Source organism: Physella acuta, unplaced genomic scaffold (assembly GCF_028476545.2).
Source record: "Physella acuta isolate Inbredline_101_S28 unplaced genomic scaffold, ASM2847654v3 ptg001184l, whole genome shotgun sequence".
Classification (NCBI taxonomy): Eukaryota; Metazoa; Mollusca; class Gastropoda; family Physidae; genus Physella; species Physella acuta.
Window position 1 is genome coordinate 36,415 of NW_026732701.1, and position 24,783 is coordinate 61,197.

The 24,783-nt window shown below is 36.7% G+C and overlaps 1 protein-coding gene across 1 annotated transcript in view; it reads left to right on the forward strand.

Moving 5' to 3' along the window:
* Positions 1-24,456, forward strand: part of LOC131956913 (uncharacterized) — a 53,631-nt gene extending 29,175 nt beyond the window's left edge. Inside the window, exons 3-22 of the mRNA XM_059321544.1 lie at positions 2,711-2,787; positions 3,775-3,900; positions 7,892-8,020; positions 9,300-9,393; positions 12,150-12,325; positions 12,979-13,113; positions 13,821-13,955; positions 14,566-14,760; positions 15,595-15,707; positions 16,563-16,793; positions 17,101-17,321; positions 17,777-17,903; positions 18,137-18,316; positions 20,131-20,349; positions 20,798-20,953; positions 21,127-21,235; positions 21,530-21,700; positions 22,124-22,275; positions 22,442-22,523; positions 23,002-24,456. Coding sequence (XP_059177527.1) covers positions 2,725-2,787; positions 3,775-3,900; positions 7,892-8,020; positions 9,300-9,393; positions 12,150-12,325; positions 12,979-13,113; positions 13,821-13,955; positions 14,566-14,760; positions 15,595-15,707; positions 16,563-16,793; positions 17,101-17,321; positions 17,777-17,903; positions 18,137-18,316; positions 20,131-20,349; positions 20,798-20,953; positions 21,127-21,235; positions 21,530-21,700; positions 22,124-22,275; positions 22,442-22,523; positions 23,002-23,169 — 2,982 coding nt within the window. The 5' untranslated portion in view covers positions 2,711-2,724 and the 3' untranslated portion in view covers positions 23,170-24,456. The remainder of the gene's footprint in view (positions 1-2,710; positions 2,788-3,774; positions 3,901-7,891; positions 8,021-9,299; positions 9,394-12,149; positions 12,326-12,978; positions 13,114-13,820; positions 13,956-14,565; positions 14,761-15,594; positions 15,708-16,562; positions 16,794-17,100; positions 17,322-17,776; positions 17,904-18,136; positions 18,317-20,130; positions 20,350-20,797; positions 20,954-21,126; positions 21,236-21,529; positions 21,701-22,123; positions 22,276-22,441; positions 22,524-23,001) is intronic.
* Positions 24,457-24,783: the final 327 nt, after the last annotated feature.

Consider the following 24,783-nt stretch of genomic DNA (forward strand, 5'->3'; position numbering starts at 1 on the left):
CGGTAGGTGTTGGGGGTTAGTTGTTTGTACGGTGGTAGGTGTTGGGGGTTAGTTGTTTGTATAGTGGTAGGTGTTGGGGGGGGCAGTAGTTGCTTGTACGGTGGTAGGTGTTGGGGGTTAGTTGTTTGTATGGTGGTCAGCAATGTCGGTAGGTGTTGGGGGTTAGTTGTTTGTATGGTGGTAGGTGTTGGGGGGGCAGTAGTTGCTTGTACGGTGGTAGGTGTTGGGGGTTAGTTGTTTGTATGGTGGTAGGTGTTGGGGGTTAGTTGTTTGTATGGTGGTAAGGTGCTTGGTGATACGTTTTTGGTATAGTGGTTAGGTGTTTCAGGATTTGTTTCTTATATGGTGGTAAGGTGTTTCAGGATTAGTTTCTTGTATGGTGGTAAGGTGTTATGGAATTAGTTTCTTGTATTGTGGTAAAGTGTTTGAGGATTAGTTTCTTATATGGTGGTAAGTTGTTTGAGAATTAGTTTCTTGTATGGTGGTAAGGTGTTTGAGGATTAGTTTCTTGTATTGTGGTAAGGTGTTTGAGGATTAGTTTCTTGTACTATTTCGACGTGATAATACCAAAGGCATTTCGACAATATCTAAATAGATCTTCACCTTTCATAAAATCACGAGTCATAGACCAGTCATAGTAAAGGTACATGAATTTCTTACGTGCTATAAAAAACTTTACATTTTATATCTTTGGGTACTTGTGACTACTGACGAGCCCTAGAAAGAAAGCATGATTTAAGAAAGAGGGTTGATCAGACTTTATGATTTTGTTAAAACACAGTAACATGTCGTGTTTGGTGCGTGTTTGTTTTGAAACAAGACACAAACTAGCCGTTGGTACCCGTTACACGTGAATTATCGGTCTATATATTTTTAATGTACATTTTTTAGAAGAATATTTTAAACAATAGTTATTGGTCAAAACGCAATGTGCTTTACTACAGGTTTAACGATATTAGTGACAAAGCAAAGAGATAACTATATAGCTAAAATTCCGACACATTTAAAATAGCATAGGCTATCAATACCTATTAGAAAAAATAAAACCAAATTATATACATAATTAGTCAACACAACACCATATTAAATGCACGCATTGATTAAAAGACTTAAATGTCTCCGTTAAAAACCCGGCTTTTCAATAGTATTTACGTTGTTAAAGTAAATTGTATTAGTTTTGGCCGAGGAAATGGTATAAATTTCATAAATTACGTCTCGATAAGTAAATCTATAGATCTAATTCAAATTTTAATGAATTAGTTCATTTCTTCGAATTCTAAAATTGGAAGATGACGCCATTGGTTTTGTGTACTTTCCGTACTTCAAACATATGACATGTGATGTCATCGATTTTGCTGTTCTTGTCCCAACTGTAAACCCTTTTCGGGTTGCATAATTAAAACTGTTTTTCTACATTCGAAGATGCCTTTATTTTTTATTTTTCTTCTTTAAATAAAATTGTGTTTATACATTTTAAAACATCTCCCATATTATTTTCAACAAAATTACTTATCAAGTTCTCCATATATCGCTGAATATACTGATATGATAGCCTGTGAAAATATTTTGCGGACAGAGAGAAGTGCGCACATGGGCTTTTATATATTAGGATTTCGGACTGACATAATTGAATTAATCTTTTAATAGCCTTTCCGTGTGCAGTAACATACCGGATAGACACACACAAAAAACTGATCAATTCTGCCATGTCGATAGCTGAATCTACATTCACTTTGTAATAATTGGCTATTTTAATTTCACCTACTATCTTCTTTAAAATTTAACTCATATATAGACTTTTTAAAGTTGTTTTGTACAACTGGAGTTAAATACATAGCATTTCTGTCACTTAAAATAAGTTGTTGTTTCAACAAATCATCTTTCTCTGATAGGAGCTTTATAAGTTCCGAAAAACTGCCACTTTTTGATATCATCATCTTTTCCTTTTGTGCCCGAGACCAGAGGCGTAGCGACCCTTCCCGGCGCCCGAGGACAAGCTTTTGATTTGCACCCCCCTCCCTCAAACTTTCGATTTGCACCACCCCTCAAGATTTCGATTTGCATCCCCCCTTAAACTTTCGATTTGCACCCCCCTCAAGCTTTCAATTTATTTTTCCAACCCGTTTTGGCGCCCCCTAAGGTCGGCGCCCGGAGACATATGATATAGGCGCTGCTAAACATCGAGATTCGAAATTTCGTTAGATAAGTTCTTTCTCTGCATTTTTGTAATTTTCAGTTTTTATGTTTCTGAAATTGGACATTAACTCAACACCCCTTTATTCAAGTGCTACTACTCGTCAAGATTTTTTAAAATCATCGCATGCCTATTTTTAGAATGCCAAATACGTGTTGTAAACTTAAGGACCTAACATAAATGGTGTCATAATTTTGCACTAGCCATGTATTACATGCCTAAATGCTGCATGAAAAGAAATCTTGTAAGGAAGCGATGTACATCAATGTGCCGATAAAAAATAAATGTTTACTTTAAAAAGTTTCCAAAGAGGTGCCAGTTTGCAGCAGTGTTTCTTTCAGAAATATATCTTGGGGGGGGGGGGGGGGGGCGGACAAAATTTTCCGGGGGAGGGGCGAAGAAATGCCTGAAAGTCTGCTTCCCCCCCCCCCCCCTGCATAAGCTATTGTATCCAACCCAAATAAGCCCGCTATGTTTATACAGCTATATGACCTGTAGATCTATTTTTAATTTCAGAAAATAGACCGGAAATGTCGTCACGACGGAAAGTGCTGACAATGGAGGAGGTGTCGTTGATCAGAACACTTCAACAGGTTTGTCATACATTTTGTCACATGACGTCACATTCCAATCGTCACATGTTTCAATAATATAAATTAAACACGTATTGTCAGAATTTTAGTTTCACAAATTTTATTGATAAAAATAGGCTTGAAAAGTCTATGCAATTATATTTAAAAAAAATTTAAAATATGGCAAGCGATAAAACTATAGTTACATTTGTAAAAATTAAAGCCGTTTGGGAACCATTGATTACACTCGTTTTTATATTTCTGTATCGAATATGAGCCGTTGAAAAGCCGTTTAGAATTATTTTATCAATTCCAATATTTTCAAAATCTGACCTTAATATCTCCTTGAAGTCTACCGGAATGGCCAGGGAGAGTAAAACAATAAAAGTCAGAACAATTGCTTCCCATAATAAAAAACACACAGACTCTACTAATCCAAATAAAAATCAAAAGTGTTTGCTAAATTGCTATTACATTGCTAGTAATTGTTTCTTTGACTACTTCTTGCCTTAATGAAACCGGAAGTAATTTTGTACTTATTATACACATGTTATAAAATATTCAATTTTGGGTGAATAATATGCTTTCTGGCAACACACATTTGGAACCATTTGGAAGTCTATGTTTTACACACACAAATTAAATGGCCGGGTGTTGGATTAGCGATTTTTTTAAAAAAATTTTTGTTTTTAAAAGTTAATGCTTTTTTTTCCTGTCACCATTAATTTTTTTTTACTAAATTGCGTTTTTACATATTCAAAAAATCGTAAGTTCTCTAATGGTTTTAATTTTATAAGCCGTAGTGCTAAGTTCTTTTTAAGTGGGTAAGTTAGAACTAAAATGTAAATTAATTAGTGAATAAATCAGTAGTCTAGGTAGCATTTGTTTGAATATTTTGTTTTCTCACCTAAATGGGTTGCTGTCCCCAGCAAACGAGCCTCAGTCTCACGGGGTTCGAACTCGGGACTTTTGGATGAGACTGTATTGCATTTTGTTTTTCTCCACCAGGCAATCATCGTAATGCGACAGTACGACATCCCCATTCCACCAACAGAGAAGAACATCAACTTCGAGAGGGCCATCCTCATCATCGAGAACTTCGTCAGGGCGGGGGGTCCTGCACCCATCGTCAAGGTAGGTCAGGGGTGTGATAGGCTGTGGTCAAGGTAGGTCAGGGGTGTGATAGGCTGTGGTCAAGGTAGGTCAGGGGTGTGATAGGCTGTGGTCAAGGTAGGGGCTGGGATAGGCTGTGGTCAAGGTAGGGGCTGGGATAGAGGTGTGGTCAAGGTAGGTCAGGGGTGTAATAGGCTGTGGTCAAGGTAGGTCAGGGGATGGGATAGGCTGTGGTCAAGGTAGGTCAGGGGTGTGATAGGCTGTGGTCAAGGTAGGGGCTGGGATAGGCTGTGCTCAAGGTAGGTCAGGGGTGTGATAGGCTGTGGTCAAGGTAGGTCAGGGGCTGGGATAGGCTGTGGTCAAGGTAGGTCAGGGGTGTGATAGGCTGTGGTCAAGGTAGGGGCTGGGATAGGCTGTGGTCAAGGTAGGTCAGGGGTGTGATAGGCTGTGGTAAAGGTAGGTCAGGGGCTGGGATAGGCTGTGGTCAAGGTAGGTCAGGGGTTGGGATAGGCTGTGGTCAAGGTAGGTCAGGGGTGTGATAGGCTGTGGTCAAGGTAGGTCAGGGGCTGGGATAGAGGTGTGGTCAATGTAGGTCAGGGGCTGGGATAGGCTGTGGTCAAGGTAGGTCAGGGGCTGGGATAGGCTGTGGTCAAGGTAGGTCAGGGGCTGGGATAGGCTGTGGTCAAGGTAGGTCAGGGGTTGGGATAGGCTGTGGTCAAGGTAGGTCAGGGGTTGGGATAGGCTGTGGTCAAGGTAGGTCTGGGGTGTAATAGGCTGTGGTCAAGGTAGGTCAGGGGTTGGGATAGAGGTGTGGTCAAGGTAGGTCAGGGGCTATTATAGGCTGTGGTCAAGGTAGGTCAGGGGCTAATCCACGGCTGTAGGACTATGACACCACAAGTAGGTTTAAATTCCCATCCCAGGTGTTGGACTGTCGCCACCCCACATGTACGACTATATTCTTAATGTTCCCATCCCACATGTACGACTATGTTCTTAATGTCCCAACCACATGTATAGGAAAAAGTCCCACCTCATATGTAGGACTATGTCCCCCGCCCCACATGTAGGACTTTGTCCCCACCCCACATAGAAATATGTCCCCACCTCTTATGTAGGAATCTGTCCCCGCCCCACATCTAGAACTATAATAATCCCCACCCCACTTGTATGACTATGTCACCTCCAGTGATGTTAACTCGTGCATCGTTAGTGTGATTTTGTGCACCAGTGAACCGGTTGCATCCGTCATGTGAATCTGTGCAAGGCTGGTGTGAATCTGTGCAAGGCTGGTGTGAATCTGTGCACCACTGGTGTGAATGTGTGCTTTAGTCATGCGAATGTGTGCGTCAGTCACGTGATTTCGTACTTTAGACCTAACCCATTTGAACTAAAATAGACCGATAAAAACTGTATGTACATTAAATAATAAAACCTTGTAAAAATTAGGTGAATATCTTTTCTTTTTCCTCCGCGACCTTTTTTTTTATTACAGAAGAGCGACTATTTTAAATATGATTACATTAACGACGGCTCTTTTTATAATCCCCCCCCCTCTCCCCATACACGTGGACACACGTACATACAGACTCAACAAACTGCAACAGTTAAAGATGCCTATTCATCGCTAGTTCAGCGAGGCAGAAACGCTCCGATGAAAAGCACCGTCGCGAACGTCATTCCAATCGCACGGCCCATACCATGCGACATCAACCGCATCGGGTCCGACAAAAAAAAAATGTTCTATACTATGACAAGAATTTTTTTTTCATCTCCTCTCCTTCCCCTACCATATCAGCAGACGTCAGTTCGATGAGTTGGTCTGTCACCGCGATACACACGCGTGCAACTAATCGGCGCATTCCAGTCTCACGGCAGTGAAGCGATGGCTGATAAATGCGGTCTGTTCAGCCGAGGACTGCAACATGCAACACCCGGTAGATTTACAGATGCAACAGTCGATAGATTTACATATGCAACAACCGAGAGAATTACAGATGCAACAGTCGATAGATTTACATATGCAACAACCGAGAGAATTACAGATGTAACAGTCGATAGATTTACATATGCAACAACCGAGAGAATTACAGATGCAACAGTCGATAGATTTACATATGCAACAACCGAGAGATTTACATATACAACAGCCGGTAGATTTACAGATGTAACAGCCGGTAGATTTACAGATGTAACAGCCGGTAGATTTACAGATGTAACAGCCGGTAGATTTACAGATGCAGCAGTCGATAGATTTACAGATGCAACAGCCGATAGATTTACAGATGCAACAGTCGATAGATTTACAGATGCAACAGTCGATAGATTTACAGATGCAACAGTCGATAGATTTACACATGCAACAGCCGATAGATTTACAGATGCAACAGTCGATAGATTTACACATGCAACAGCCGATAGATTTACAGATGCAACAGTCGATAGATTTACAGATGCAACAGTCGATAGATTTACATTGCAAAAGCTGATAAATTTATATATGCAAACGGCTGATATTGAACAGTTTTACAGCGCAAGAATTTAAAATCATAAAAACCTTAATAAAACAATCCAACTCTAGCGTACCCGTCCCGCGCGTTGCTGCTGACTTACACAATATTTTAATAAGGTTTTATATATGAGTGTGCGATACCAATAGTGTATTTTTATACGCGTGACCTTGTTTTCTAAAACAGTTATTTAAGTGAAAACAGCGCTGGCGCTATATTGTATCTTAGATGTTGGGACGTGGCTTTGTTCATACTCTCGCCCAGACGCCCATGGGCGCGTGGTATGAAACCTTAATCACTCTCCGTTATAGTAAGGTACAACACATCTCGGCGATCGTACATCTAACAGGTGTGTCGCGGGACGCTCTCGAAATCCACGCCGAGTGCGTGCCCTGGTTTAGTCATCGAATGTAGTGACCCACCCTGTCCATAGTGTAGGGTGCTCTTTAAAACGACTGTAGGCTCCGTATTTTTCACATGGATCCCGGGTGCTCCGGATCGCCCGACCGTCGGGGCGCCGAAAGACGTGCCTTATTCGATTTTTTGTGAACGATTATAGTAGCCCATCTTATCTTGGTGTAGCGCACTCGGTGAAACGAACGTATGTGTTATAATGCTCACGTGGGAACCCATGTTGCTAAATATTCCCTTGTCGAGGAGCCGGATGTCTCGCCTGGTTCTATTTAGTCAACGATTATTGCAGCCCATCATGTCATTAGTGTTTTAAACAAACATAGACGCCATAGTGCTCACGGAAAGCCTGGGGCGCTCTGGGTCACTCAATCGCCGAGGTATCTGCGGATGCTCTTGGTGTGGTGTGACCATTAACTCAAATAGTACCCCGGACCCGCAATACAGGACTACCAACCATCACCAAGTGCTAAGATAGCCGCCTGGGAAATATTTTCATATACCGTATACAGAGGAAAATCACACCCTGCCAATGTGCCGCCCTCCGAAATTGAAATTTTATTTTCGCAGAAACCGTCCTGAGAGTATTTCCATCAACTCTCCGATGTTTCATTACAATCGGATAAAAGGGCAAAGCCACCCCCCCCCCAACACACACATTTTTATTTATTTATACATATATAAATATAAATATTTGGAGCTGTGTAATAAGAATAATAAGATTTATCAAAATATGACCTCTCTAATTATCTTTCTGAATACAAAAAGCTTTTGTCATCTTTGAATGGGGAGGAGCGGGCATTTTGAAAAGAACTGCATGACTAGAGAATTATAGGTATTTAGCGTTATATACGTGTGAATAGATGCGTTTTGATGTGCATGTATGAATGTTTTTTTGGTGTGCGTGTATGAATGTATGTGTTTTAATGTATATGTATGAATGTATGTGCTGGTAAGGTTTTGACTCCAAACATAACCCATGAACTTTATAACCAAAATAATATATTGTATTGATTTATGCCAATAGTTATATTACTATACACTGTACAGCAATAGTCTCAAGCTAATCTGCTCGCCCCTCCCCTACCCCACAGCGCACGAGACCACTGGAGCACGACACGATCAAGCAGGCGGTGAGGGAAGATTCCGGTAACCGGACGGCCTTGAGAGATTTCTACCACAGCGTCCTCAAGTTCTCGGCTACACTACCCAAACCTTTTCAGGTACAGCTGGGTCTACAGGGTTTGTGTGTACACCTGGTGTGTGTGTGGTTCATGTGTACAAGTAATATGTACGGTTCGTGTGTACTTATGGTGTGAAGGGATCATGTGTACAACTGTCTACATGATCCACTGATCGACTGCGACCTACCTAACACGTCTGATCGCTACACGCTCTAACACTACCTCCAACTGCTACCCCCAAGTCAGCTGACCGTCGCACGTGACCGGTCATCTCGTGCAATTTCATTGGTCTACCACAGGGATCTCCAAACTTTTCAGTCCGAGGGCCGCATTAACTATAAAATTTCAGTTCTGGGGCCAGTTTCTTCCAGGCATGTCTTTGATTTTTCTGGGCAAAGTTCCTCAGCCAGCACCAACAAACGTTTTTTCCGTGGACAAAAAGAACTCCGCGGGCCGGATGAAACGACCTCGCGGGCCGCATCCGGCCCGCGGGCCGTAGTTTAGAGACCCCTGGTCTACCAGATGACGCTATGCTCTGTTTCTCATTTCTTCTGCTTGATCTCTACACTATTTATATCATATAACTTGAGCCGTCACACATAGCTTTACTAACTACTGTCCACATCACGTGTGGCACCAAAGAAAAATTTTGAGTTACAACAATGACTTGTAATAAAAAAAATATAGCGTCTCAAACTTTTCCAAATACTGGGGAGGGGGGGGGGGGGGGGTGCTTTCTTGCTAACGTGGACAACTTTATGCAAAGAGAGGGTGTTGCGAAATTGAAAGTTTGCCACAGGCGCCAGAATGAGGTGTTACGCGTCTGCGTGTGTGTTTCATGCTTACCACTGGTTCTAACGTTTCATAATTTCATTCTTATGAGAGAAAAAAATTCTTATCAGTTCTCCTGGCTTAGACATCCGAGTTCGCTATTTATCTTATGTTTGAGGTTTTTTTTTAAAATATGGCAAATAGATTTTCTACGATAAAACTCCATTCAAATCGTCTCCACTTCCTTTTAAAGCCAGATAAATCTGCACTGAGTTCCGCTACAGTAATAGATCCCAATCTACTTGCAATTTAACAGTTTTTAAAATGATGTTCAAACCCTCTACCCTCTCCCTGTACCCACGGTCATTTAAATGTTAGGTTTACAAGATTGTTAAAAAATTGGGTGATATTTACTGCTGGTAATTCCGACAAGTCCGACTGAGTTAAGTAAATGTATGGCTTTGAAATTCCTTACCACTTCCACCACCCCCCCCCCACACACACACACACAATCGACTAATGCCACGACCCGGTGTTTATGTTTCAGAATGATCTAGAACAAATGTTCGCCCAGTATGAACGCCATTTCAAGCAGTACATCGAAGATTTGTCGTCAAGTCAGTGCGTACTTCTGATAGCCGGTTCGTAAATTTGTTACCTTTGGTGTTTACGTTTTTGGTGCGTAACTTTATTTAAATGATTTATGTATGTATTCATTTTTCGTGAGTAAAGTAATTACTTTTTGTTGTGTACGTGTATGTGAGTACATGATTGTACATATTTGGTGCATAGGCAACATGTTTTTGTTCTTTTTACTTCCTTGTGTATATATATATATATATATATATATATATATATATATATATATATATATATATATATATATATATATATTGTATGTATTTCTCCTTATTGTCAGTATGTGACAAAAAATACGTATTCCCGCCTTTATCTGATATGCGACTGACGTAAATACTCGAGCCTCTCACTGTTCTGATTGTACTGTCTTTACATGGTAGAGCTGTCTGTATTTTTGTTGTGTAAATAGTGTCTTTACAATTATGAATGGTATAACAATCTGCCGTCATCCAATCATTAGGCTTCTTAGTCTCGTAAGACGATAAGATTACGTGCGCCATAATGGGGGCGTCAGACTTGGAGTATTTGGGTTTTGATCTTAACTCTCTTGGCGTGGAGACGAATCATTTCCTCTATTTTTTAAAGCATTGTGCAGGATTTGCTTCCCCTTGGCTTTTGTCCTGAGCAGCTTCCTCCTAGCTCCGATGTTCATTTCTAGGACTGATATTACGCTTGCTTGCATCCTTATACGTTAGTGGGGGACGTCTTTTCTACCTTTTCCCTGCAACAAGTTCCCAACAAGTTTCTTCACTCATCCTATGCACTTGTCTCAACCATCAAAGGCGGCGTTGTTGGAGTAAGGTGACCATGCTGAGTAATTTTTGCTCTCTCCAAGACATCATTTTGTGTGGTAGGTCCTTCCAAGTGATCCTCGGCATCCTTCTCAACCAGCGCAAGGGGAATGTACTCCGTCTTTTTTTTTCTCATGCAATGTGTAGAGTGCTGGTTTCGCTAGCCTCGCTGGCTCGATATACACAGAAATTTTTGTCTCGATGTTGACTGAATGAGCATTTTGTTTTTCCAAACTCTCTGTCAGTCTAGACATAGTCGCCGACGCCTCGCCAATTTTTTAAAATTTATTTTTATGTCCAGTGAAAGGTAATTTATAATGGCGGGGCCAAGATTGTGAAATGGCCAACGACATCCAGTAGTGATCAGAGTTTCTTCCAAGCATCTCTTCGGGGGTTTGCCCCCCCCCCCCCCCCCCGAAATTTTTTACCGCCCCCCCCCCCCCCGAACGAAATGAAATTTATATAATTTATATAGAAAATATATATTTTAACAGTGTCCGCCCCCCCCCCCAAAGAAAGTCTACCGCCCCCCCCCCCCCCGAAAATTTCAAGTGCCCCTCCCCCCCCCCCTCCGGAGAAAAAAAGTCTGGAAGAAACACTGGTAGTGAAGTTGGGCGAGGCTGCTCCTTAAGCCATGGTGTTAATCCTCCTTATGCTGATTTTAAGGCCAAAATTATTGCAGGATTTGGAGAAGCGATCCATGAGAGATTGAGTTTATCTCCAGTGTTCGCTAGCCAGGCAGCTTCATTAGCAAAAAAAAAGCCCTTGAATGTTATTTTGCGCACCTTAATCTTGGCTCTCAGCCGAGATAGTTTGAAAAGATCACCAGCCATCCGCACAGTTGCATTAAAATTGTATCTTCGAATTGAATAGCTTTCTGCCTGCTTGTTATGTAAATAAATTCTTCACTTTGTATAGCTATCTTCACGGTTGCTGTGTAAATATTATCTTCTTATTGTATAAATAAATATCTGCACGGTTGATGTGCAAATAGCGTCTTCACATAGTATAAGTATGTGCATCGTTAATGTGTAAATAGTGTCGTCACATGGTATAAATATGTGCACGATTGATGTTTACATAGTGTCTTCACATGGTAAAGCTATCTGCACGATTGATGTGTACATAGTGTCTTCACATGGTATAGCTATCTGCACGATTGCTGTGTACATAGTGTCTCCACATGGTACAGTTATCTGCCAAATACCTGTGCGAGTGGGTCCTAATTCATTATCTTTCTGTTTTCGCCATGGCTGCATGTAATAGTGCAGCGCAGTGTGATTTCTCTAGTGTTCTGTGTTGACATTTTGAAGAAGTTGAAGTGTGATAAGCAGCTTCTTAATTCTGTTGATTACAGTGACAGCTAAAGATAACCAACATCCTCCAGCCTTCATGCCCCCCTCCCTCTCCCTCCGTCCCCAACACCTTCGTTTCAAAATGTTAAAATGTTCGAAGTAACTGGGAGTGGGTGGCGGGGGGGGGGGATTCTGACTTTTCTGGTGATATACCTATCCTACTTTGGAGTGGGTTTGTAGGAAAATGTGACGTAGTCTACATTATGTTTCTTAGAAACCGAAGTATCAAGTAAAAACCATGATAATATTAGTTAATTTTATGGCATTTTATTGAGTGGTGGAAATTTGTGGTGTTATTTTAGGAGGGAGTTTGGGGATTTGTAATGTTATTTTAGGAGAGAGGCTGGGGATTAGTGAGGGAGGTTGGCAATGAATGTGATGTCATTTATGGGCTACCCCAATAGAAATTGAAATGTCATTTATGGGCTACCCCAATAGAAATTGAAATGTCATTTATGGGCTACCCCAATAGAAATTGAAATGTCATTCATGGGCTACCCCAATATAAATTGAAATGTCATTTATAGGCTACCCCGAGAGAAATTGAAATGTCATTTATGGGCTACCCCCAGAGAAATTATAAATAACGCAATATTTCCCTACCACCTGCAGGTGAGATGGGCTCAGGTAAATCTAGTCTAGTCAACCTCCTGCTGGGGGTACCGTTGTTACCGACCAGCGAGCTCAGGTGCACGGCTGCCATCGTGGAGATCCAATACGGGGCTACACCGCAGGCCATCGCCTACCCGCGAGAGGACAGCTCGGGAAGGTCCAGAAGCCCCCTCACAGTGAGTTGCCAGCTGGCTTTCTCTTTATTCGTTAGATAAAAACCTGGCCAAAAAGAGTTTGCAGCGAATAAAAATGATGCAATTATTGATTATAAAAAAGACCTAGATCTAGGCCTGTTTCAAATATGATTGTAGTTTTAGTGCTAAAATAATCATATAAAACTACTGATTTTTTGTTACATCCTTCATTAATTCTAAAATGCTTTTTTTTTTAATATAAAAAGAATATTAGATTAATAGGCCTAAGGTAATTTGTGTGTCAAGCATGGCATAAGTAATAACAGCAAACAGAGGCCTAATAATGTTTAATCGTTTTAGGTGTTGAACTACCAGGCCTGACACTTGAAATACTGGGGGAATCACTTAACTCCTTGGGAAGGGGGGGGGGGGGAGGGGGGGGGGGGGGGGTTCAGTATGTTTTCTATTTAAATTAGTACATTTTTCTATTTCATCCAAGGGCATAGCATAGTTCACTCAACCATTTACCCAAAAGATGTCTGAAATTATTATTACACAGCCTTTATAGTAAATGTTATGTTATAAAACCTTTTTAATAAAGGTTCTATTGTTCCTGGCTTTGCAATAGGCATATCAAATTTCTAATTGCTTTTTTGTAAAATAAAAAGTGCCAAATCAGTTTCTTTATTTGACAGCTGAGAGCAGAATCTACAGAAAAATCTGGGGAGCTGATAAAAGAACTGGAGCATTACATCACCTTGCGTGACGATGAAACTGACGAGAGCCCATTTGAAAAAATTGTGGTCTCATGGCCGATAGAAATGCTACAGGTTAATTCTTTTTTTAGAAATTTATTCTGGTGCAGATTTTCACACTGGTCAGTCAATTCTCTTTCTGGTCAGTCAATACCGTTTGTCTTAAATGGAAAGTAAAGTATAAGTAAAATTCCTCTTTCGACCTAGCAATCCATTGGGCAGATGAAGTAGAGTTCATGTGTTTCTTGACCTCAGCATCTGAAGGATTGGTGTGGTCAGCAATATGCCCAGCCACCTTTACTTTCACCAATTTAAGTCAGGTACCCATCAGAGCTGGGTGGACAGTGTCGTCCTTCAGTCATAAACCTGAACTGAGATCCAAATTCAAGACCTTTGGGCTAGCAGCCATACGTTCTACCATTCGGCCACTCCATCCCTTCTTCATGTATGGCCTAATACCAAATGGTCATCTGGTTAGCTACTCGCATGGGTCAAGGGAATACTACCTGTCTATTTTAAATGGTAATTCATGGTTGTCAGTGAGCTTTTAGTAGCCCAGAAAACAAAGTGCTTTGTTTATCCAGTGCTTGTTCTTTGTTATTTACCTTTGTTTTTTTTTTTTTTAAATCTGCTACTTTAACATCATATTAAGCTTATTAGTGTATAAAAAACTTTTTAAAGTTATTTTAACATAGGAATAATGATACAAAGGTGTTTATTACAGGTAAAATGTTTAGCATGAGACAGTAACCTTTACTTAATGACACTATTTAATTCTTTAGGGAGGTGTAACAATTGTGGACAGCCCCGGGGTGGGGGACAACAGAGGCCTGAGCCAGGCTCTAGCCAACTACATGGAGAAAGCTTTTGGATTTATTTATGTTATTGACAGCACCAGTGCCGTTCATAAACACAGGGTACGTCAGTTATGTTATTATGTCTGTAAGATGAATAAATTTTCATCTTTCACACAAACAACATCATGCATTTTGTACTTATTTTAACACCCCTCCCCCATCATTACAAAATATCAAAAACCGCCATGAAATTATTGCATGCTTCAGTGCATCCACTTTCTTGATGGTGTTGTCCATGTCACATTTTGTCTTACATTTTACAATGATGAGTAATATCATTTAAGAATAACCCTTCACCTTTGCAAGGCAAATAACATTGAATTCATTAGGTTTGGAATTATAAATACACATTCAAATAACAGAAAGCTATCATAACAATAAAGACAATACTATACAATTTGCTGTAAAACAAGTTATAATAATTAATTTAATTAACATAATCTTTAGATCTACTGTTTGCAAAAAGTTGTTTCCCTTTACCATTTGAGATCTGGTTATTAATTTTACTTTGATAATAGAGTTTAAATATAAATTTTACTTTTTTTGTTTCATTTATTTTTTAAAATTATAATATTATGTTATTTAGTAATACAATGAAAGCTCAATAGTGCAAAATCAATATGATTTTTCTACAAAATCTTTCTACATTGACAGTTGTTTGATATTTCAGCTTGGCCAGTTGTTGCTCAAAGCAGTTGAAATCAACGACGGCTTTGATCACAACACAACCCTCTTCATCTGTAACCGCTGGGATCAAGTGCCACCTGGTGACTCGGAGCGAGTCAAAGAGTCACTGGCTGATAGACTGGGGATGATCTTGCCGGGAGTCAAGAAGTCGCAGCTTTATCCCATATCAGTGAAACAGGTGGGTTAACTGTCATTACTCAACACAAACTTGTGATGTAAGTAAAGTTAAGTTCCCTTTCAAACCTGATGGTCTAAAGAGCAAGTGAAGTAGAGTTCACTTGTTTCTGTGACCTCGGCATATGAAGAGATAGTGTGGTCAGCGCTATGCCCAGTTGCCTTTACTTTCCCAAACATGAGTTAGGTACCCATCAGAGTTGGGTGGACTCAGGGACGGTCTACTGACTTGAACCCGTATTCGAACTTGAGACTTATGGGCTAGCATCCAGCTCTCTACCACTAGATTACTCAACATGTGACAAAAATGTGATGTGATATAACTATAATGTGACAAAGTTGTGATGTGATAGGGTTATAATGTGACAAAACTGAGCAGTGACAGAAGGATAACGTGACAAATTTGTGATGTGACAGATTTATAAATGTGACTAGAATGTGATGCGAGAGATCAATATTGTGATGAGATTTTTCAGTCACTAAAGATATTCCACCAAAATATAAGATATAATGTACTTCAGTAATACTAGCCTACCATAGTAAAACCTCACATCAATATCCATGAACTAACACTGGTTAAAACATCTGCTTATTTCTTAATTGCTGCAACTGTCATTAGCTACTTTTCTGCAGCTTTAAAATACAATGACTTTTTTAACATTCCCCCTCACCTCTGATAAGTTGATATAAAAAAATATACAATAGGCTGACCTATTGAGATCAAAGGTCAAACCAGCAAAAGTGGATGGAAATAAGTTGCAAAACTTATAGACATAGACAAAATATTTTGATAAGTGAATTAATCACTATAATCATTTTGTTTTACACTTTTGTTTAGTCCGCAATGGATGCTGACTATGGTCATGTAAGACCAGAGCATGAGAACTTGATCAGTGGCCTCAAGAGGTTTCTTCCACAGACCATGAGAGGGAAGCTCAGGTTCTACTACAGGTAGGTTTGTATGTTTGTTTGTTTGTATGTTTGTTTGTCAGTGTACCTTGTTAGACCAGAGCATGAGAACTTGATCAGTGGCCTCAAGAGGTTTCTCCCACAGACTATGAGAGGGAAACTCAGGTTCTACTACAGGTAGGTTTGTTTTTTTGTATGTTTGTTTGTCAGTGTACCTTGTTAGACCAGAGCATGAGAACTTGATCAGTGGCCTCAAGAGGTTTCTCACACAGACTATGAGAGGGAAGCTCAGGTTCTACTACAGGTAGGTTTGTATGTTTGTTTGTCAGTGTACCCTTTATCTCAGTTTTTGTGTGGGATATATTGTTTCATCACTTTAGCTTAAAGTCTTTATGTGTAAACTTAAGTAGCCAGTCATTTTATAGGTTAGATCAGGGATGGGAAGTTTTATTTTTGTTTAAACAACTATCTTAAATGACATTTCTGCTAATGTATTATTTAGGAGATGCAGCAAAAGTTTTTTTTTTTGATAATTTTCTTACAAAAACAACTGTTATATAAACTTAAAAAAAATATAAATATACAGTCCAATCTGAGATGCTATTTTTAGAAAATAATGAGACTCAATGTGAAATTAATTTTACATAGCCCTATCCTTGCATAATAATGTTAAAGTAAGAATTATCAAAAAATTTCTATAAAAACGATTTCAAATTTTTACCATAATCTTTTTTATCAAAGCTAACATTAACAGTAGAGAATAATTTTTATTTTACATAAATATTTTGAAACTTGATTGTTTTTTACATTTTAATTAATTTTATTTTTAATAGATATATTTTTGTCATCTGAATCTTGCATTTTGTTTTTAAAATGTTCACGCTTTTTTTTCCCAAGGTATCTGGCTAACTTTTTAAAACGAGGCCTGCACACCCTGCGCATCAGTTACAACGTTCACAAAGAGAAGGACGAGGAGATGCGGAAAAACTACACCAGTATAGAGGGCAGGATCAGCTCGTTGCAGAAAAACTCCAAAGAGAAGCTGGATAAGATGAGGCGGGAAGTCAAGGTGTGCAGCTTTGAAGCCGGGGGACAAGCGTTGGATTACCTCAACTCTATGAGGAAAAGGTACAATTGTGTTCATCAGAAGTGTGACCACAGCAGTGCATTATTTCACATCATAAACTTATATAAACAGCAAAAAAATAATCTGATGCATGAAGAATGTTAATTTTTGGATTTTAGTTATTTTTAATAATTTATTCATTTGTTCACTTATTTAAAACACATTTTAGAAAATAAAAATATTCTTTAATATCTTTTACTAAATAGATTTTAAACATGGTAGATCTATTATAAAATGTTTACTAAGATTTTATTGTCGCGCTTGATTTAGGCATGTTTCTAAAATGAAACTTCTATTGATAAAAATTAGGGAAAAGATGAAAAGATGGTCAGAAACAATGTGCCCAAAGAAAGAAAAGTCCTGGCAAAATGTAGCAAAAGCTGCCAGCTTTGCCATAGCTGAAAGGATTGCAGAAGAAATCAACCAATGGGAAAACGAGAACAAATACATAAACAAAATTACCAAAGAAATCATCCAAGGTTTCCAGCAACAGTTCTCCTTGCTTGACAACCAGCTACATGAAATTCAAGGTATGGTAGATCTCTCTAAATATCTATATCTATACATATATATATATATATATATATATATATATATATATATATATATATATATATATATATATATATATATATATATATATATATATATATATAATGTATATGTATATGTATTTGTTCATCAAGGCTACGCTAACATACTGCTCTTGTTTAATATTTCACATAACTATACATGTGTCACTGTGACTGAAGAGTTTGCCTTAACTGAGCTGTTTGACTATTATAACTTTAGCTTATTATTTACAGTAATATTTCCTTGAAAATAGTAATTTACACCTGGAATGTTTGTCAGTAGAATAGTTTTGCATGATGTTTCCAAATTACAAAAAAAAACCCACTCATTTTTGCTATCAAGTTGTTGAATTTCCGTCTAAGTTATCATTGTAAACCAAAAGTTGAATCTGTTCTTTATGTAAACAAACCAGGGGTGTTACTCAATGGAGATGACATGAGAAGTTTTGTCACAGACGCCAGAAGGGACATAAAAAAACCAGCCAAAATCACAAAATCTTCACAAACAAATAAAAATGACCCAGTAGACAGTTTTGACAGGTAAAATAACAAAAAATTTTTTTTTTATATTCATGTAGACTCAGATTTGGTTTATGTAATTTTTATTTTTAATTTTCTGTTATTGTCCACTGTTTGTAAACACAAGAGATTTAGAGCCTCTCTTATTATCTGCTTATTCCAATTTTAATAACATATCTAGCTTTGATTTTGGTAAAGAAATGTTGTAGTTAATTCACCATGCTTTAATTTTTGCTCACATTTTCACATTTTAGCTTTGGAGCTGCTGTGATTTCTTGTTTTAACCTTGACCTCAAAGATTCCAAGTTGAAAAAACTGTTCAAAGATAAGTATGATGGAAATCCAAGTAAAGTTATGGAGGAGGCAACAGAAATGTTCCTAGGACTGTTAAATGAGAATAGCATTGCAGCCGCTATGGGAAAATTCTTTGACAGGTAAAGGAATGTTTTCTTTATATATATATATATATATATATATATATATATATATATATATATATATATATATATATACATATATATATATATATATACATATATATATATATATATATATATATACATGTATATATCTATAATATAAGCGGGCTGTGTCTGTCCTTCCGTCCGTCATCGCTATAGATTTTGGGACTATAAAAGTAAACTAGGCACCACGCTGTGCTTTTCAGTGCACCGCAGTGTCTTATTGTAAGTAATTGAGTAGGGTTTGTTTATATAACGGCATAGAGCTATTTTATAATTTCCACTGTTTGTACAATTTTGCATAACGTAAAGAGAATATTAAATACACGCACATTGCTAAAACATATTAAAAGGATCAATGTCAAATATCGTTTTCGTTAATATTCCCTGAAAGAGTGGATACATATTAATAACATAATAACAGTACGGTAGAAAAATCTAATTAAACTGCTTAGTAATTTTGCCAATGGAGGTAATTCAAAGATAAATTGAACTCACGCTAAAAATGTGAATGCAAAATCTGCAAGACGGAATAATTGTTGGAATAATATAATTAGCAAAATGTGAATGCAAATTATGCAGACGTGTAAGAGTACATTATTGTTGGAATATTATTATTAGCATTGATTGATAAAAGGCTATCTTTTACTTATTTTATACTAATTATAATTTTTAATCAACTATTCTCCATTACTATATTGAGTCATCACGTTCATTAGGTGCGCAATGGTTTTAGTCATGAAACTTTATTGTAAATTTTTAAAAGTACTGAAAAAAATGCATGAATTTATAAAGTGCAATATCGTCGGTAAAACACGGACATTCTAAATACTGCCTTTAATTTATTTGCGGAAAAGCTAGGGGTTTTATAACAGAGGCGTAGCAAGAGGGGGGGGGGAGGGTGGAAATCGAAAGTTTGAGGGAGGTGGGAGGGTGTAAATCGAAATTTTTCGCCGGCGCTGGGAAAGGGCGCGATTTGGCGCTACGGGATAGACTGTGAGCAATATGCCTTTATGATTACATTTAAATTGAGTTTATGTTGAGTGTTGTGTTTGTTTTTTCGTTTTTGTTTTTTCTTTGCGTTCGTTTGTGTTGTATTTAGTTTTGTTCTGTTCCCAACTTGGTACATTTAAAAAAGATTTACCGTGTGTTGTGGTTGTGGTTGTGTTGTGGTTGTGGTTGTGTTGTGGTTGTTTTGTGGTTGTGTTGTGGTTGTGGTTGTGTTGTGGTTGTGTTGTGATTGTGTTGTGGTTGTAATGTGGTTGTGTTGTGGTTGTGGTTATGTTTTGTTTGTGTTTGTGTTTGTGTTGTGTTTTTGTTCGTTTTGTTCTGTTCCAAAGTTGGTACATTTTAAAAAGATTTACCGTGGCGGAGCACGGGATGCAGCTAGTATATATATATACATGTATATATATATATATATACATGTATATATATATATATATACATGTATATATATATATATATACATGTATATATATATATATATACATGTATATATATATATATATATATATACATGTATATATATATATATATACATGTATATATATATATATATACATACATATATATATATATATATACATACATATATATATATATATACATACATATATATATATATATATACATATATATATATATATATATATATATATATATATATATATATATATATATATGTATGTATATTTACATGTATATGTGTATATATATAAATATTAATGTATGCAAGCACAATTATATATATTTAGATGTAGGCCAGTAAAGAATTTTTTTTTCAGGTTTATCAAAGGCATAGACAGAGTAGCAACCATGGTGCCGCACTTAATGAAGGCTGATGAAATGCTGCTGAATGAAATTGGTAAAGAGCTGGAGTCAAATAAAGAAAAGTTGAAAGCCTTCCCTGGACTCTCCGACAGTTGCAGTAAAATACTGGGTCAGCTCGACATGTTCTTTGTCAGACGCCTCATGGTGACAGATTTCACTGCCGACAAAATTGTGTAAGAGAGTTTTGTTGGATGGGAATTTTCTTTAAAATTTATTGCTAGTAACTAAAAATGACGAGAAATTTTTTTTTAATATTAAAATTGAAAATAGACATTGGTGAATGTTGCTTTCTTGCTGTTACTTAATAAAAGACTGCTAAAAGGGAAAGTACTCACTTAATAAAAGACTGCTTAAAGGGAAAGCACTCTAAAATGTAGAGCATTAGTTTATTAACATTGTTTATGCAATGTATTTATTTGTATTCTATCAGACTGCATAACCATTGGGTCATTTAGGAAACACTGTTGTGTCCTTCACAATGCCTTACCATCTGTCCTGGTCCTCTGCTGTCCTCAGTGATACTGATGTGGTCCAGCCTTCTTCTGCCTTGTCTCCCTTGCCTTCCTATTGTATATTTAAGCTATGTAAATCTTATTGTCACATTGATCTTGTTTTTCCCAGCTTAGGAGAACAACTAGGCCGAGGTAGTTTTGCTGTTGTCCACAAGGCAAAATTGAAGCATTCAAGTGGAGAGATACATGTGGCTGTTAAAGAGCCACTGGATGTTCTTAGACCCAGTGATGTGACTGATACATTGCTAGAGGATGCAATCTTAAGGTAACAGCATATCGAAATGCATTGTCTTTTTGATAGTTTAGAAAAAAAACATTAGTGCTACAAAGCAATTTTAAAGAAATGTAACTTTTTTTTTATTAAAAAATATTTTATTAAAATAATTTTATATAATTAAAGAGAATAGTTGTCAGTAATTTTGACATTTTTTGTTTTAGGGAAATTGAACACACCAACATTGTCAAGTACTTTGGAGTGTGTCGTCAGGGTACGGAGGAAAAAATGAAGCTGCTGTTTATCATGGAGTACTGTCCACATACTTTAAAAGTGAGTAGTCTACTTGTCAAAATTTGGCACTCAAATCTCTATAGTGTCAAATTAATAAGAAGAGAAGATCAAAATCTGGCACACAAAAGAAAAAGAAGAAAAGACGGGTAAAAAAAAGTCTACCACCAAATATATCATTGCATTAAGTGTATAACCAAAAGAATATTTCTTTTATATTTTTCTTTTATATTTTATTTGCATATTATTAATTATTTCTGTAGTAACAATATTTTTGATGTAATTATTTTTTTTTTTAATTATTCTGCCAATAACTTGTCAACTGTGTCTTTTCAGGCTCGCTGTATTGACACAGACAATTCTCCCAGTAGCCTTGGTAACAACCCAGCCCGTCAGAAGGACGCCATAGCCATCATGACCAACTATCTGCTACAGATTTGTAATGGTTTAGCTTATCTCCACCAGAAGGCTATAGTCCATAGAGATCTTAAGCCAGAGAATGTATTGGTAGGTTTTTATGTACTTATAATAGCATTACAAAAAGTGTTGTGATATGGTGGGGATACTAAAGTAAATGCTTCAGCACAGTGTCTTCATGAGACATATCCACTGCACAAACATGAGGGAAGAGTTGTAATAGTTATTATTTTTGAAAGCGAGGCCTCCTGCATAAATTTTTTGCATGGATAGACTTAAGATAATAATTTAGTTTTTAAACTAGTGAGTTAAATATATTACAATAATTAGCAATCATTAGAATGAGTAAGTGTTCAGTTGTTTTCTATAATTTCCTACTAACAATAAGTGATTTGGTTATTTCATTTAGTGACCACCCCCTTTCCACCTCCTCTTTGTTAACTCTCAACATATAAATCTAGTTGAAATTTTAATTTATTTGACATGAAAATAGCAAAAATTTTTCTATTGAAGATCACATCACAAGGGGAAGTAAGAATTGCAGACTTTGGTTTAGCAAAGAAGGTGAAGGACGTTGTTACATTATGTATTGGCACACCTGTGTATATGGCTCCTGAAATTTTACTTCTGAGTGATAAATACGACACCAAAGCAGACATTTATGGGTAATTACCCTTGTAATTAAGATTTTTAAAATGCCTAATTCATACTTACCTTAATCATTTTCATAAATCTCATCAGCACATGAAATAATTTTCATTTAATGACATTAGCTACATAAAGTTTGATGAACTGTTTTTAAAAAAAAATTCTTTTGTCGTGTTTACCTAGTCTGGCTATGATTATGTGGGAGCTATGGTACGGCAAGGATTTGGCAAAATATGCATCGATGGAGGTACAAGGTGGATTGAAGGTATATATATTTTCCAGTAAAGGAAGACGAACTAATGACTGGTTATGAATTCACTACCTGAAATGGTTCTATGAGTGCCCTCAAGATTTTTCCTGGGGTTGGGGTTATATATATATATACACATACATATAAATACATACATACATATATAACCCCATATATATATACACATACATATAAACACATATATATACACATACATATATATAAACACACATATATACATATACACAGACACACACACACACATATATATATATATATATATATATATATATATATATATATATATATATATATATATATATATATATATATATATATATATATATATATATATAATAGAAAAAAGGATAGAACTACAAAAACTATGACAATGAGTTACTTGACGACCAGTAAAAACCTTATTGCAAAGTAAACATGGGACATTGCATAGCATCAAACATTATTTTAAAACTGATCAATTTAATCCTTTCAGGTTGCTGTGGATCAAGGCTGGAGGCCAAGTTTATTTATAGTTCAAGCTCCGACCCAATTCTGGAAAGAGATGATTGAGTTCTGTTGGGACAGAAACCCTAAACAACGCCCAAGTGCAGTTCAAGTCGGCAGGAAACTAATGCAATATTTTCAGGAGTTGCAAAGCTAAAAATGGCTTGCAACTTCTATTTTTTTCATATATTTGCATATACATATTTGGAGAAAAAAAACCCACTTACTATGGCAAAATTATCAGTCAATTTAATCCTTAATTAATATTTACATTGAATTTACAAATTTGAAAGTAAATAAAATTTTACTAAGTCATTGTTGTATAGATTATACAACCTGATGCAAGTTCAATGTGATGTTGTTCAAAAGAAACATGTCACAATGATTTTTTAGAAAAGGTTTTCTTAAATGTAAGACTCTCAAATGTTAGAAATTTCTGTGAAACCATTTGCTTTAATTGATATGATTTTTTTTTCTTACACACTTCAGTTTACTTTAAGTGATACTGTTGTTTTATTACAATGAATGGCCTTTGATTGATTTGTGATTTTCATCCTTATTGTAAATAATCATACATTTTAATTAACCACATTGTAAATGGTTTATACATAATTTGTAGAGGCCAACATATTTTCATTCACAATGTTTGCAAATGTATAGGTGATTTAAAAAACTGTGAATTGAATCAGATACATTGTTATTTATTACAAATGCATGAAAGTATTGCTAAAAAAAATTTTGTATTTTAAGAACATTATTGTTACCATTAACAAAGGAATAAAAATCAAAGGTTTCTAAAGGGGTCGTCAAAGGCCTCAATGGCACATAAACAAAGAAGAAGAAAGAGAAAGGTTTCTATTTCATGTTTTACTTAAACAGTTATCATAATCAAAATCTATATTATGTTACTAAGGGTCTGTTCTTTTTGTGGAAAAGAATAATTAATAAAGTATTATGTTAAATTGCTAATTTTTCAATAAATTTACTCATAAACAGCATTTTACCTGTAGGCTACTTTACTGTTTCTTCCAATTATAACAACAGTATTGATTGGTTTGAATGTTATTCGTTTTTTTTTAACACTGAGATACGGATCTATACGATCTAGGCTTTTGATAAAAACAGCCATGTAAATGATTGTAAACTACTGTGCAATGCTGTTAGTGTAAGAACAAAAGACTATTAATAGAACGTATGAAATTGAGATGGATGTGTTATCTCTCATTAATATTATCTTTAATTTAAGTTCAGGTATTTCAATTCTTCAGTCCCTGATATTTAATAATGGTAAATGAGAAATAATGCCCTATGAATGAATGTTTGATCCCAATTGTATAAAGAATTTTATGTGTGTAAATTATGTCAGGATTACTCTACAATGTGTGAAGCCTCCCTTTCCACCATGTTCAGTTGTTTTGAGATGACAATTATAATAAAAAATTGTTTTAAAAAATAAATTCTGAAACTACTTTAGGAATTGTCTGCATTATTAATAATAATTTAGTTGTCTAATTGTTTGTTATTTTTCATAAGATGTAGTCTATGTGGATCTATATTTTCATTATTATTTAGAATATTTTACTATTTTCAGGGAAGTTAATTTTCAATTTCGCAGGGGCGTCACCCCAGCAGAATGCGATGTGATTCATCTCTATATAGGGTATATAAAAATTAAAGTCAAATGCAATGGGGCGGGTGAGTACATATGTCCCCGGGCGCCGACCCTAGGGGCGCCAAAATGGGTTGGAAAAAAAATTAAAAGCTCATTTTA